This window comes from Oncorhynchus gorbuscha, linkage group LG01, assembly GCF_021184085.1.
Source record: "Oncorhynchus gorbuscha isolate QuinsamMale2020 ecotype Even-year linkage group LG01, OgorEven_v1.0, whole genome shotgun sequence".
Taxonomy (NCBI): domain Eukaryota; kingdom Metazoa; phylum Chordata; class Actinopteri; order Salmoniformes; family Salmonidae; genus Oncorhynchus; species Oncorhynchus gorbuscha.
The window spans coordinates 15645075-15658079 of record NC_060173.1 but is presented as its reverse complement, the minus strand read 5'-3'; the positions used below and the strand labels follow the sequence as shown (position 1 = coordinate 15658079).

Sequence of the window (13005 nt, the reverse complement as noted above, 5' to 3'; positions counted from 1 at the left end):
AGATGGTGGAGCCTCTATCCACAGTCCCAGAGAGAGTCAAACAAAGCTGCCTTCTAAGATACCAACTGTAAAGGCTAAGGACTGGTAATAAGAAGGAAACTGTATGCTATGCTAAAGTATGTTGACAGTTGGTGACCCCCATAGCAACCTGGCTTAGACAGTCAGATAGCTAACACAGATGACTGAAGCCATGGGGCCAGGAAGAGGAAGGGAAAGAGGCCTCGCACTCAGGCCTTCCCTCAGGCCTTCCTTCAGGCCTTCCCTCAGGCCTTCCCTCAGGCCTTCCCTCAGGCCTTCCCTCAGGCCTTCCCTCAGGCTGGGCATTGGACATGCTGCTGAAAGGGTAAGAGATGTGAAAGGCAGACCAGACAAGAACAGATCAAACCAGACCAGATCAGACCAGAACAGACCAGATCAGACCAGACCAGATCAAACCAGACCAGACCTAGGTCTCTGATGTCTTGACATGGACCAACTTCATTTATGAATCCTTACAACAGGTGTTTGGCTAGTCTAGTGAATACTCTAGTAAAACAAAATCTCTGACAGACCGTAACTACCACTTCCCTATCAACCACTCTACACACAACCCCCTGGCATCTCACTTGTCTCCCTGTCCCCCCTGTTCTGCGTGTGGTTGGCCCCCGGCTGTACTAATGTGAAAATTCACACTAACTCTGATCTATGGCTCTATCCCTCTTTTTTCATGGTCCCCTTTGGCTTTTTACCATGCCAGCTTTTCCCTGCGGATCATAAAATGAAATAAAACCTTCCTTTCATGTTTGTGTGAAAGCTGAGATTGCTTGAGCCTCGGCTTTACTTCAGATCTGAGAATCGCATATCAAGTCAATGCTGGAAGTCTTTTTTCTCTCCTCTGACCTCTTTCCCTCAAGTCTCACTGTGGTTCTATGGAAGGGTTGTGTTTCCTCTCTTCTAGAACCGGTTGGTATGAAGAGTGTGTGTGTGTGTGTGTGTGTGTGTGTGTGTGTGTGTGTGTGTGTGTGTGTGTGTGTGTGTGTGTGTGTGTGTGTGTGTGTGTGTGTGTGTGTGTGTGTTGTATGTGTGTGTGTGGGGTTGTGTGTGTGTGTGTAGCTGTATCAGGACAGCTGATACAGCTCAGGGTAGTTGGAGATTTTGTTGTTTGGCTAAGATTTGAGATACAGTGCTAGAACAGGGTGTGTGTAATTGTCTCCTAAAGGTGTCAGAATGATTCATTTCGGCTGAACGAGTGTGCTCCCATACTGCCTTAACCTCTTAAGTCGACCCTCTACTTTTTCGAACATTCTGTTAAAAATCGCTCAACATTTCAGCGCCCTGCTACTCATGCCAGGAATATAGTATATGCATATGATTTGTATGTGTGGATAGCAAACACTCTGACGTTTCTAAAACTGGTTAAATCACGGCTGTGACTTTAACAGAGCGTGAGTTTCATCGAATAGCGCAGGAAAACCTGATCACTGAAAATGGAAATAAATATCCTTGCGCTTACTTCCAGGAATTGTTCAAAGTGAACCGAATTACATGAGACCGAGGTTTCAGCGCCTACAGCTACCACACGTTGTCTAGAGTCTTGTCATTTGATTCGCAATTGATTCTTGGTCTAACCGGTTCAAGGGAACTCCTTCCCTCCGTTCCCCGACCGGATGTTTTGGTCGAGCTCTCTCGGCCATGTTTTTTTCCAGACGACACCTATAGAAGTTACATAGCCTCCTGATGAATTGTATCGCTTATTAACGTGTACTAATACCTAAAGTTGCATTACAAAAGTATTTCGAAGTGTTTTGTGAAAGTTTATCGTCGACTTTTTGAATTTTAAAAAATGACGTTACGTTATGAAACGCTCTTTTTTTCCGTTTATCATACAGTCTACATAGAACGATATCTAGGCTATATATGGACCGATTTAATCGAAAAAAAGACCCAATAGTGATTATGGGACATCTAGGAGTGCCAACAAAGAAGATGGTCAAAGGTAATGAATGTTTTATATTTTATTGTGCGGTTTGTGTAGCGCCGAATATGCTAATTATTTTGTTTAAGTCCCCTGCGGGTCTTTTGTGGTGTTACATGCTATCAGATAATAGCTTCTCATGCTTTCGGCGAAAAGCATTTTAAAAATATGACTTGTTGCCTGGATTCACAACGAGTGTAGCTTTAATTCAATACCCTGCATGTGTATTTTAATGAAAGTTTGAGTTTTAACTAATACTATTAGCATTTAGCGTAGTGCATTTGCATTTCCAGAGCTCTAGATGGGACGCCTGCATGCCAGGTAGGAGCAAGTGGTTTTAAAAGACCTTCACTTGAAAAATGAGAAAAAAGCAGCAATAGTACTGTTTGTCCATTTTGAGACGCCGTAGCCAGTATACACTTCATCAACGACGAAGTGTGTGTGTGTGTGTGTGTGTGTGTGTGTGTGTGTGTGTGTGTGTGTGTGTGTGTGTGTGTGTGTGTGTGTGTGTGTGTGTGTGTGCATGTGAGTGTGTGTGCATCCGTGCAAGCCACTGTGTGCATATGGGTGTGTGCTTGACATCCTCCATGCATACAGTGAGTAAACAAAACATTAAGAACAACTGCTTTCCATGACATAGACTGACCAGGTGAATCCAGGTGAAAGCTGGATTCCCTTATTGATGTAATCCACTTCAATTGGTTTAGATGAAGGGGAAGAGACAGGTTAAAGGAGGATTTTTAAGCCTTGAGACAATTGAGACATGGATTGTGTATGTGTGCCATTCATAGGGTAAATGGGCAAGACAAAGGATTGAAGTGCCTTGGAACTGCAACACTGCTGGGTTTTTCACACTTAACAGTTTCCCGTGTGTATCAAGAATGGTCCTCAAACCAAAGGACATCCAGCCAACTTGACACAACTGTAGGAAGCATAGGAGTCAACATGGGCCAACATCTCTGTGGAACACTTTAGACACCATGTAGAATCCAAGCCCAACAACAAATTGCATTAGGATGGTGTTCTTAATGTTTTGTACACTCAGTGTACGGTATGTACATACTTTATATGCGGATTGATTCCTATTCCAACCACATGACTTTACTGATGTTAAATGTCAGCCAGTGGTCTGTGCAGTCAGTCAGGCTTCCCACCATCAGGAGATGAAACTGAACACAGACTAGTTCTTTCCCTTTCTTTACTACTGAACAAACACAGAGCTGATATGGTGGAGGATGATGACAGACTCTGCTCAGATTACTGCTCTGCCATTCATATATCCAGGAGTGTCCTCTTTGGAAATAAAGGGATCATTCTCTTTCTCATTCTCTCTCTCACCCTCTCTCTTTCTCTCCCTCTCTCTTTCTCTCTCTCTCTCTTTCTCTCTCTCTCCCTCTCTCTTTATATCCCTCTCTCCCTTTCTCCCTTTCTCTTTCTCTCCCTCTCTCTTTCTCTCTCTTTCCCTCTCTCTTTCTCTCCCTCTCTCTTTCTCTCTCTCTCTCCCTCTCTCTTTATCTCGCTCTCTCTTTCTATCCTCCCCCTCTCTCTTTCTCTCTATCTTTCTATCCCTCTCTCCCTCTCTCTTTCTCTCCCTCTCTCTTTCTATCCCTCTCTCCCTCTCTCTTTCAATTCAATTAAATTCAAAGGGGCCAAAGCAAGTGAAAAAAAAACAACAAAACCAGATGAGATAAGGCGAGATTTTACCTAGCAAAGACTTATAGATGACCTGGAGACAGTGGGTTTGGCGACGAATATGAAGCGAGGGCCAGCCAACGAGAGCATACAGGTTGCAGTGGTGGGTAGGATATGGGGCTTTGGTGACAAAATGGATGGCACTGTGATAAGACTGCATTCAATTTGCTGAGCAGAGTGTTGGAGGCTATTTTTAAAATTACATCGCCGAAGTCAAGGATCGGTCGGATAGTCAGTTTTACGAGGCTATGTTTGGCAGCATGAGTGAAGGATGCTTTGTTGCGAAATAGGAAGCCGATTCTAGATTTAATTTTGAATTGGAGATGTTTAATGTGAGTCTGTAAGGAGAGTTTACAGTCTAACCAGACACCTAGGTATTTGTAGTTGTCCACGTATTCTAAGTCAGAACCGTCCAGAGTAGTGATGCTAGACGGGCGAGCAGGTGCGGGCAGTGATCGGTTGAAGAGCATGCATTTAGTTTTATTTGCATTTAAGAGCAGTTGGAGGCCACGGAAGGAGAGTTGTATGGCATTGAAGCTCATCTGGAGGTTAGTTAACACAGTGTCCAAAGAGGGGCCAGAAGTATACAGAATGGTGTCGTCTGCGTAGAGGTGGATCAGATAATCACCAGCAGCAAGAGCAACATCATTGATGTATATAGAGAAGTGAGTCGGCCCAAGAATTGAACCCTGTGGCACCCCCATAGAGACTGCCAGAGGTCTGGACAACAGGCCCTCCGATTTGACACACTGAACTCTATCTGAGAAGTAATTGGTGAACCAGGCGAGGCAGTCATTTGAGAAACCAAGGCTGTTGAGTCTGCCAATAAGAATGTGGTGATTGACAGAGTCGAAAGCCTTGGCCAGGTCGATGAATACGGCTGCACAGTAATGTCTCTTATCGATGGCGGTTATGATGTCGTTTAGAACCTTGAGCGTGGCTGAGGTGCACCCATGACCCGCTCTGAAACCAGATTGCATAGCGGAGAAGGTACGGTGGGATTCGAAATGGTCGGTAATCTGTTTGTTAACTTGGCTTTCGAAGACCTTAGAAAGACAGCTAGCTTTAAGCGCCAGCTGTCAGAGCAGCTCACAGATCACTGCACCTGTACATAGCCCATCTGTAAACAGCCCATCTATCTACCTACCTCATCCCCATACTGTATTTATTTATTTATCTTGCTCCTTTGCACACCAGTATCTCTACTTGTTCATTCATCTTCTGCACATCTACCATTCCAGTGTTTAATTGCTATATTGTAATTGCTTCGCCACCATGGCCTATTTATTGCCTTAACTCCCTTATCCTACCTCATTTGCACTCACTGTATATAGACTTTTTGTTTTCTTTTGTTCTACTGTATTATTGACTATGTTTTGATTATTCCATGTGTAACTCTGTGTTGTTGTATGTGTTGAATTGCTATGCTTTATCTTGACAAGGTCGCAGTTGCAAATGAGAACTTGTTCTCAACTAGCCTACCTGGTTAAATAAATTTTAAATATTTTAAATCCCTCATCCCCTTCTCATCCCTTCTCTCCTGTTGTCTCTCAGTGCTGATTCCGTTCCTCCTTGGGGCCGTTTTGAGCACTTTCTAACCTAATCACAGGCCACACCAGGATGGGGTCAGTAAAAGGGAAACTGAAAGGCGAGCTGTTGTGTGTGTGTGTGTGTGTGTGTGTGTGTGTGTGTGTGTGTGTGTGTGTGTGTGTGTGTGTGTGTGTGTGTGTGTGTGTGTGTGTGTGTGTGTGTGTGTGTGTGTGTGTGTGTGTGTGTGTGTGTGTGTGTGTGTGTGTGTGTGTGTGTGTGTGTGTGTGTGTGTGTGTGGTTGTATCAGGAGTGGGGGTTGGTTGTAGCTGATACAGCTCAGGGTAGTTGGAGATTTTGTTGTTTGGCTAAGATTTGAGATACAGTGCTAGAACAGGGTGTGTGTAATTGTCTCCTAAAGGTGTCAGAAGGATTCATTTCGGCTGAACGAGTGTGCTCCCATACTGCCTTAACCTCTTAAGTCGACCCTCTACTTTTTCGAACATTCTGTTAAAAATCGCTCAACATTTCAGCGCCCTGCTACTCATGCCAGGAATATAGTATATGCATATGATTTGTATGTGTGGATAGCAAACACTCTGACGTTTCTAAAACTGGTTAAATCACGGCTGTGACTTTAACAGAGCGTGAGTTTCATCGAATAGCGCAGGAAAACCTGATCACTGAAAATGGAAATAAATATCCTTGCGCTTACTTCCAGGAATTGTTCAAAGTGAACCGAATTACATGAGACCGAGGTTTCAGCGCCTACAGCTACCACACGTTGTCTAGAGTCTTGTCATTTGATTCGCAATTGATTCTTGGTCTAACCGGTTCAAGGGAACTCCTTCCCTCCGTTCCCGACCGGATGTTTTGGTCGAGCTCTCTCGGCCATGTTTTTTTCCAGACGACACCTATAGAAGTTACATAGCCTCCTGATGAATTGTATCGCTTATTAACGTGTACTAATACCTAAAGTTGCATTACAAAAGTATTTCGAAGTGTTTTGTGAAAGTTTATCGTCGACTTTTTGAATTTTAAAAAATGACGTTACGTTATGAAACGCTCTTTTTTTCCGTTTATCATACAGTCTACATAGAACGATATCTAGGCTATATATGGACCGATTTAATCGAAAAAAAGACCCAATAGTGATTATGGGACATCTAGGAGTGCCAACAAAGAAGATGGTCAAAGGTAATGAATGTTTTATATTTTATTGTGCGGTTTGTGTAGCGCCGAATATGCTAATTATTTTGTTTAAGTCCCCTGCGGGTCTTTTGTGGTGTTACATGCTATCAGATAATAGCTTCTCATGCTTTCGGCGAAAAGCATTTTAAAAATATGACTTGTTGCCTGGATTCACAACGAGTGTAGCTTTAATTCAATACCCTGCATGTGTATTTTAATGAAAGTTTGAGTTTTAACTAATACTATTAGCATTTAGCGTAGTGCATTTGCATTTCCAGAGCTCTAGATGGGACGCCTGCATGCCAGGTAGGAGCAAGTGGTTTTAAAAGACCTTCACTTGAAAAATGAGAAAAAAGCAGCAATAGTACTGTTTGTCCATTTTGAGACGCCGTAGCCAGTATACACTTCATCAACGACGATGGGGCGGAGACTTCGGCTGCTGACTTCGACTTGCCTCGAGAAAAAATGTAGTCCAAACAGCCAAAGTCCAAAACGAACAAAAAATGTACAAAACGTCATTATAATACACTGTATGAACGAACTGACAGAACTGACGCCTTACGGGGGTCATGACTAAACCCGCCAGAGTATACCTCACGTTGCAAGAGAACAAAGCACTACCTGTCCTGTTCCCCTCCCTTCTTCCCAAAAACAAGACACCCAACATCAGATAGAGGCCACTTGTGTGTAAATGAGTATTTGTTGTGGTTCATTGAATAACACGTTACAATGTGGTCCAACTCCGACTCCACCCCCAACACATTACCAACCCCCGACACACCACCAACCCCCAACACTAAGGTGTACCAGTCCTTAATCTTTCCTCTCTTTTTTCAAAGCAGGGGCTAACATTTCAAAAACAACTGCAATGAAACCTGAGCTTCCAGATAGTTATCAGGGTTCCTTATAAAAGTGGAACGAACTTAGAGTCAGGTCAGTCGTTCTTAATGCCATGGTAACCATGGCAACTATGGCATCACCCAAATACACATGTACGTACCATAGCTTTCCTAGAATACGGAGAATCAACCCAGATTGAAGCAAGATAATATACCTCTGTGTCTCAAATGCCAAACTATTCCCAACGTAGTGCACTACTTTTAACCAGGGCCCTATTGAACCCTATTCCCTACGTAGTGCACTACTTTTGACCAGGCCCTATTAAGGTGCCATTTGGAAACCATGCAGACAAAGAGAATCACCCAGATTGAAGCCAGATTATACTCTAGGTTAGGTTCTGTAACATTACAGTGTGACTCAGAAGTGATGACTCCATCACATTTGAAGCGTGGGTTTTCCATTTCCTTTCCCCTCAATTTATACAAATCTATCTATCTCTGTTCCCCCTATCATTGAACTTATTTTCTCTTCTTTTCAGGGGCCTTAATGACAATACCAGCCACATAGTGTGTGTGACGGGGCCCGGAGGTATTTTGTTTTTGCGCAGGCAGGCAGATCTCCAGTTGGTCGTCTCAACAGACAGACAGACACTCAACTGGAAAGAGGTCTTGCTAAACCTCAATCCTAGTTCAATAAAGGTTCAATAAGACACTCACCACAGTGAAGACCGTGCCTTCCTGGGCTGTGGGGATGAGCACCATCTGAGGCTGGAGAGTAGAGTGAAGGTAGAAGCCCTGGGCCACCACCGTGCTGCCTCCACTATTAGGGACACAGAGATAGTAGCCATGAATAATGATACAATGGGATCTCTATGGGGTAAAACGGCTGTTGGTTATTAGACACTAGCTGCCTGTAAGAGCAATGCATAAAGATGCATTATGATTTTAACGGGGAAACCGGCTGTCCTGGCCATAAACGTTATCCACCACTAGCGCCCCATGTCATCACCTCCCTCATGCTACTTCCAGTCATAAAGCCTAGTGCTAATGTGTCCCTCTTCGCCCACTTATCCTCTGTGAATATCTTTCTCACTTTCTCTTCTCCTTTATACACTCCACACACTGCATCCTGTTATTTCTGCCTGTGACTTTTCTGTTTTTATAAACTCCCCCCTGCTCTCCATCGTTCCTTCTCTGGCACCTGTATCCTATACAGTATGGAACCTCTTCCTATGGATAATAACGGTTCATCTCTTTCCCTGCCTTCCTCATGTGGTGTGGAAGATGGAATTCATCACCATTTACAGACTATCTAACTGACTGACTGACTGGCTGACTGGCTGACTGACTCATATAAAGTACCGGATTTAGGATCGTTTGGGCTGGATGGAGGGGATGAGAGGGTTAAGGTTAGTATTGGGGTAGTATTGGATAGGGGAACAGACCTGATAAAGGATTGTGTGGGCTGGATGGAGGGGATGAGAGGGTTAAGGTTAGTATTGGGGTAGTATTGGATAGGGGAACAGACCTGATAAAGGATCTTGTGGGCTGGATGGAGGAGATGAGAGGGTCTTCGTTGTAGGTGAAGAGTACAGGAGCCTCCCGGACAACAGAGTCCACCTTCATATACACCGCCTGGCGGGATGGGGCCGACTGGGGAGGGGTCTTGCACATCAGCATAGTACCTGATACTCTGGAGAAAGAGACAGAATACACATCAACACAATTCATCACATATAGATAATGCCCACATCAGCTCTAGACTCGACGCTAATGTCAACCTCAAAACCCAAACCTATTAAACCCAGTGTACAGTATATTGTACATACACACACAAGCATTTGTACTCGAAGCAAAAACATTAGGGCCTCACCTCAGGATTTCACAGGTGGCGTTTCCCACAGTGACCTGTCTGGTGTTTCCGCTGTCTAAGAAAGAGCCTCTGATGGTGAGCATGGTTCCTCCTAACTTAGGGCCAAACACAGGGAAGATCTCTCTGATCACTGGGTTCTAGAGGGAGAGAGGAAGGGAGATGAATTACTTCAAACTCAACAACCACAACTACAACCACAAAAACAACAACCACAACAACAACCACAACTACAGTTTGTTTGCAAATCAGTGGGCTGAATCAGGGTCACACACAGTGATACTTGGTAGTCTTAAATAAATCTACCTTGAAACAAAAATACACACATGTCACACACATGGTTATGGGCTTAAAAAAAGAAGACTACTGTACCATGTCAGACATAGATTTGAAATGTATTCAATTTTGAGTTTGTGTCCCATTATTACACTTTATATACAATAGGGCTATTTCAGCCACACCCGTTGCTGACAGGTGTATAACACCGAGCACACAGCCATGCAATCTCCATAGACAAATATTGGCAGTAGAATGGCCTTACTCAAGGGTTCAGTGACTTTCAATGTTGCTCCGTCTGCCCGGTCAACTGTAAGTGCTGTTATTGTGAAGTGGACATGTCTAGGAGCAACAACAGCTCAGCCGCGATGTGGTAGGCCACACAAGCTCACAGAACGGGACAGCTGAGTGCTGAATTGTGTAAAAATTGTCTGTCCTCGGTTGCAACACTTACTACCAAGTTCCAAACTGCCTCTGGAAGCAATGTCAGCACAATAACTGTTTGTCGGGAGCTTTATGAAATGGGTTTCCATGGCCGAGCCGCCGCACACAAGCCTAGATCACCACGCACAATTAGGGCTGGGCGATATCGGCAAAATATCATATAACGGTATTTTATGTTTTTGAATAATAAAAGTACGTGACCCTAGAGTGGCTACACATACATTCCAAGTGATTTCAATGGGTCTTTCTCCAAACTGGCTGTTTTATACTGTTCAATTCAACTTCAACCCAAAATAATTTCTACAATCCTGCACTCATTGGAGATAATTTCCACACTGCCACGTAAAGCTGCACGATATGGGAAAACAATCTAGGACTTATTTTTAATCAAATGTTGAAATTGCGATTTGACTTGCGATTTAGAGCAAAACACTTGGGTGAACTGTTGGAATCATGGAAATATAATGGTTAATCTAATTCGATAGTTAGAATTTAATAGTGGGCACTTCGAATACAGTATTGTTTGACATGACAACAAATGAAAATGCCAGGGAGAAGTTATTGTGACAGGGTAGGAACCAAAGTGTTGATAGGTGACTATCAGTTGATTACACTATTAGTTTATGTTTATTACATCTGCAAACATTCTATTTTGTATTTAGTTCCAGTGAATCTTTGGCTTCATTTAATGTTATCTCTTAGCTACTTAATGTAGCTAAAATTCTTGTGTATTCCTCATTCATTTAACCTCTTACTCCTACCCCCTACTTTTTTGAACATTCTGTTAAAAATCGTGCAACATTTCAGCGCCCTGCTGCTCATGCTAGGAATATAGTATATGCATATGATTAGTATGTATGGATAGAAAACACTCAGACGTTTATAAAACTGGTTAAATCACTGCTGTGACTATAACAGAGCGTGCGTTTCATGGAAAAGTGCAGGAAAATCTGATCACTGAAAATGGAAATAAATATCCATGCGCCACTTCCAGGAATTGTTCAAAGTGAACCGAATTACATGAGTTGCAGTGCCTACAGATTCCACACAATGTCTAGAGTCTTGTCATTTGATTCGGCTTTGATTCTTGGTCAAACCGAATCAAGGGAACCGATTCCCTCCGGTCTCCGACCGGATGTTTTGGTCGAGCTCTCTCCAGACATTTTTTTGAGACGGACACCTATAGAATTTACATCGCCTCCTGATGAATTTTATCGCTTATTAACGTGTACTAATACCTAAAGTTGCATTACAAAAGTATTTAGAAGTGTTTTGTGAAAGTTTATCGTCGACTTTTTGAATTTAAAAAAATGACGTTACGTTATGAAACGCTATTTATTTCCGTTTATCACACAGTCTTCATAGATCGATATCTAGGCTATATATGGACCGATTTAATAAAAAAAAAAGACCCAATAGTGATTATGGGACATCTAGGAGTGCCAAAAAAGAAGATGGTCAAAGGTAATGAATGTTTTATATTTTATTTGTGCGGTTTGTGTAGCGACGACTATAATTATTTTGTTTACGTCCCCTGCGGGTCTTTTGGGGTGTTACATGCTATCAGATAATAGCTTCTCATGCTTTTGCCGAAAAGCATTTAAAAAATCTGACTTGTTGCCTGGATTCACAATGAGTGTAGCTTTAATTCAATACCCTGCATGTGTATTTTAATGAATGTTTGAGTTTTAACTAATACTATTAGCATTTAGCGTAGCGCATTTGCATTTCCAGATCTCTAGATGGGACGCCTGCGTGTCAGGTAGGAGCAATAGGTTAAAAGCTACAGTGGCACAAACAACATGCTGATTTAGGTCTACACCATCACTGGTATTATCAGACTGTATAGCTAATTATGTTTGCTCATGACTCAGTACATTTATTAGCTAGCTAGTGATTAGCATTAGCTATTAGCAATTAGCATTAGAAATTAGCGTCAGCGGCAAACAAGATTTAGGCCCAACTTGCTAAGAAAATACAAAATAGATGTTTGCAGATGTAATAAACATAAACTAATAGTGTAATCATAGAATGCTTGTGGATTTATATTAAGAAGCAAAGTGAAAACAGCATCGTTGTTATCAACATTGTTGCATGTGCTGCATTGACCATGCAGACTGAACACAGGTGTTTCCTGGTCGAGGAACAACAAATTGAGTGACAGGGTGCGGGGCTAGGTATGTGTGGAAAGCTGCATGGAGAGAGAGCGGGGGAGAGCTTCTATACCGTTATAGAAGGCAAAGTAAAAACCCAAACCGGTCCGTGCATCAATACCGGTATATCGTAAAATACCGTATACTGCCAAGCCCTATGCGCAATGCCAAGCATCAGCTGAAATGTTATAAAGCTCGCCGCCAAACATGTTCTCTGGAGTGGTGAATCATGTTTCACCATCTGGCAGTCCGACTGGCAAATCTGGGTTTGGCAGATGCCAGGAGAACACTAAGTTTGGTGGAGGAGGAATAATGGTCTGGGGCTGTTTTTCATGGTTCGGGCTCGGCCCCTTTAGTTCCGGTGAAGGGAAATCTTAACGCTACAGCATACAATGACATTCTAGACGATGCTGTGCTTCCAACTGTGTGGCAACAGTTTGGGGAAGGCCCTTTCCTGTTTCAGCATGACAATGCCCCCGTGCACAAAGCGAGGTCCATATTGAAATGGTTTGTCGAGATCAGTGACTGGCCTGCACAGAGTCCTGACCTCAACCCCTTTGGGATGAATTGGAACACCGACATCGAGCCAGGCCTAATCGCTCAACATCAGTGCCCAAACTCACTAATGCTCTTGTGGCTGAATGAAAGTAAATCCCCTCAGCAATGTTCCAACTTCTAGTGGAAAGTCTTCCCAGAAGAGTGGAGACTGTTATAGCAGCAAAGGGGGATCCTCCCGAGTGGTGCAGTGGTCTAAGGCACTGCTACACATTTGCTAGCTGTGCCACTAGAGATCTTGGTTCGAGTCGAGACACAATTGGTTTGAGTCCAGACACAATTGGCCCAGCGTTGTCTGGGTTAGGGGAGGATTTTCCTTGGCAGGGATATCCTTGTCCCATCGCGCTCTAGCGACTCCTGTGGCGGGCCTGCACGCTGACACGGTCGCCAGGTGTACGGTGTTTCCTCCATCACATTGGTGTGGCTGGCTTCGTGTCAAGAAGCAGTGCGGCTTGGTTGGGTTGTGTTTCGGGGGATGCATGGCTCTCGACCTTCTCCTTTTCC

At 43.4% G+C, this 13005-nt stretch overlaps 1 protein-coding gene across 1 annotated transcript in view; it reads right to left on the bottom strand.

Annotated features, from left to right (window-relative positions):
• The window catches only part of LOC124033603 (hepatocyte growth factor receptor-like), a 116639-nt gene that overhangs the window by 64285 nt on the left and 39349 nt on the right, over window positions 1-13005 (bottom strand). Inside the window, 3 exon segments of the mRNA XM_046345694.1 lie at window positions 7921-8023; window positions 8732-8896; window positions 9077-9213. Of these exon segments, the coding sequence (XP_046201650.1) occupies window positions 7921-8023; window positions 8732-8896; window positions 9077-9213 (405 nt within the window).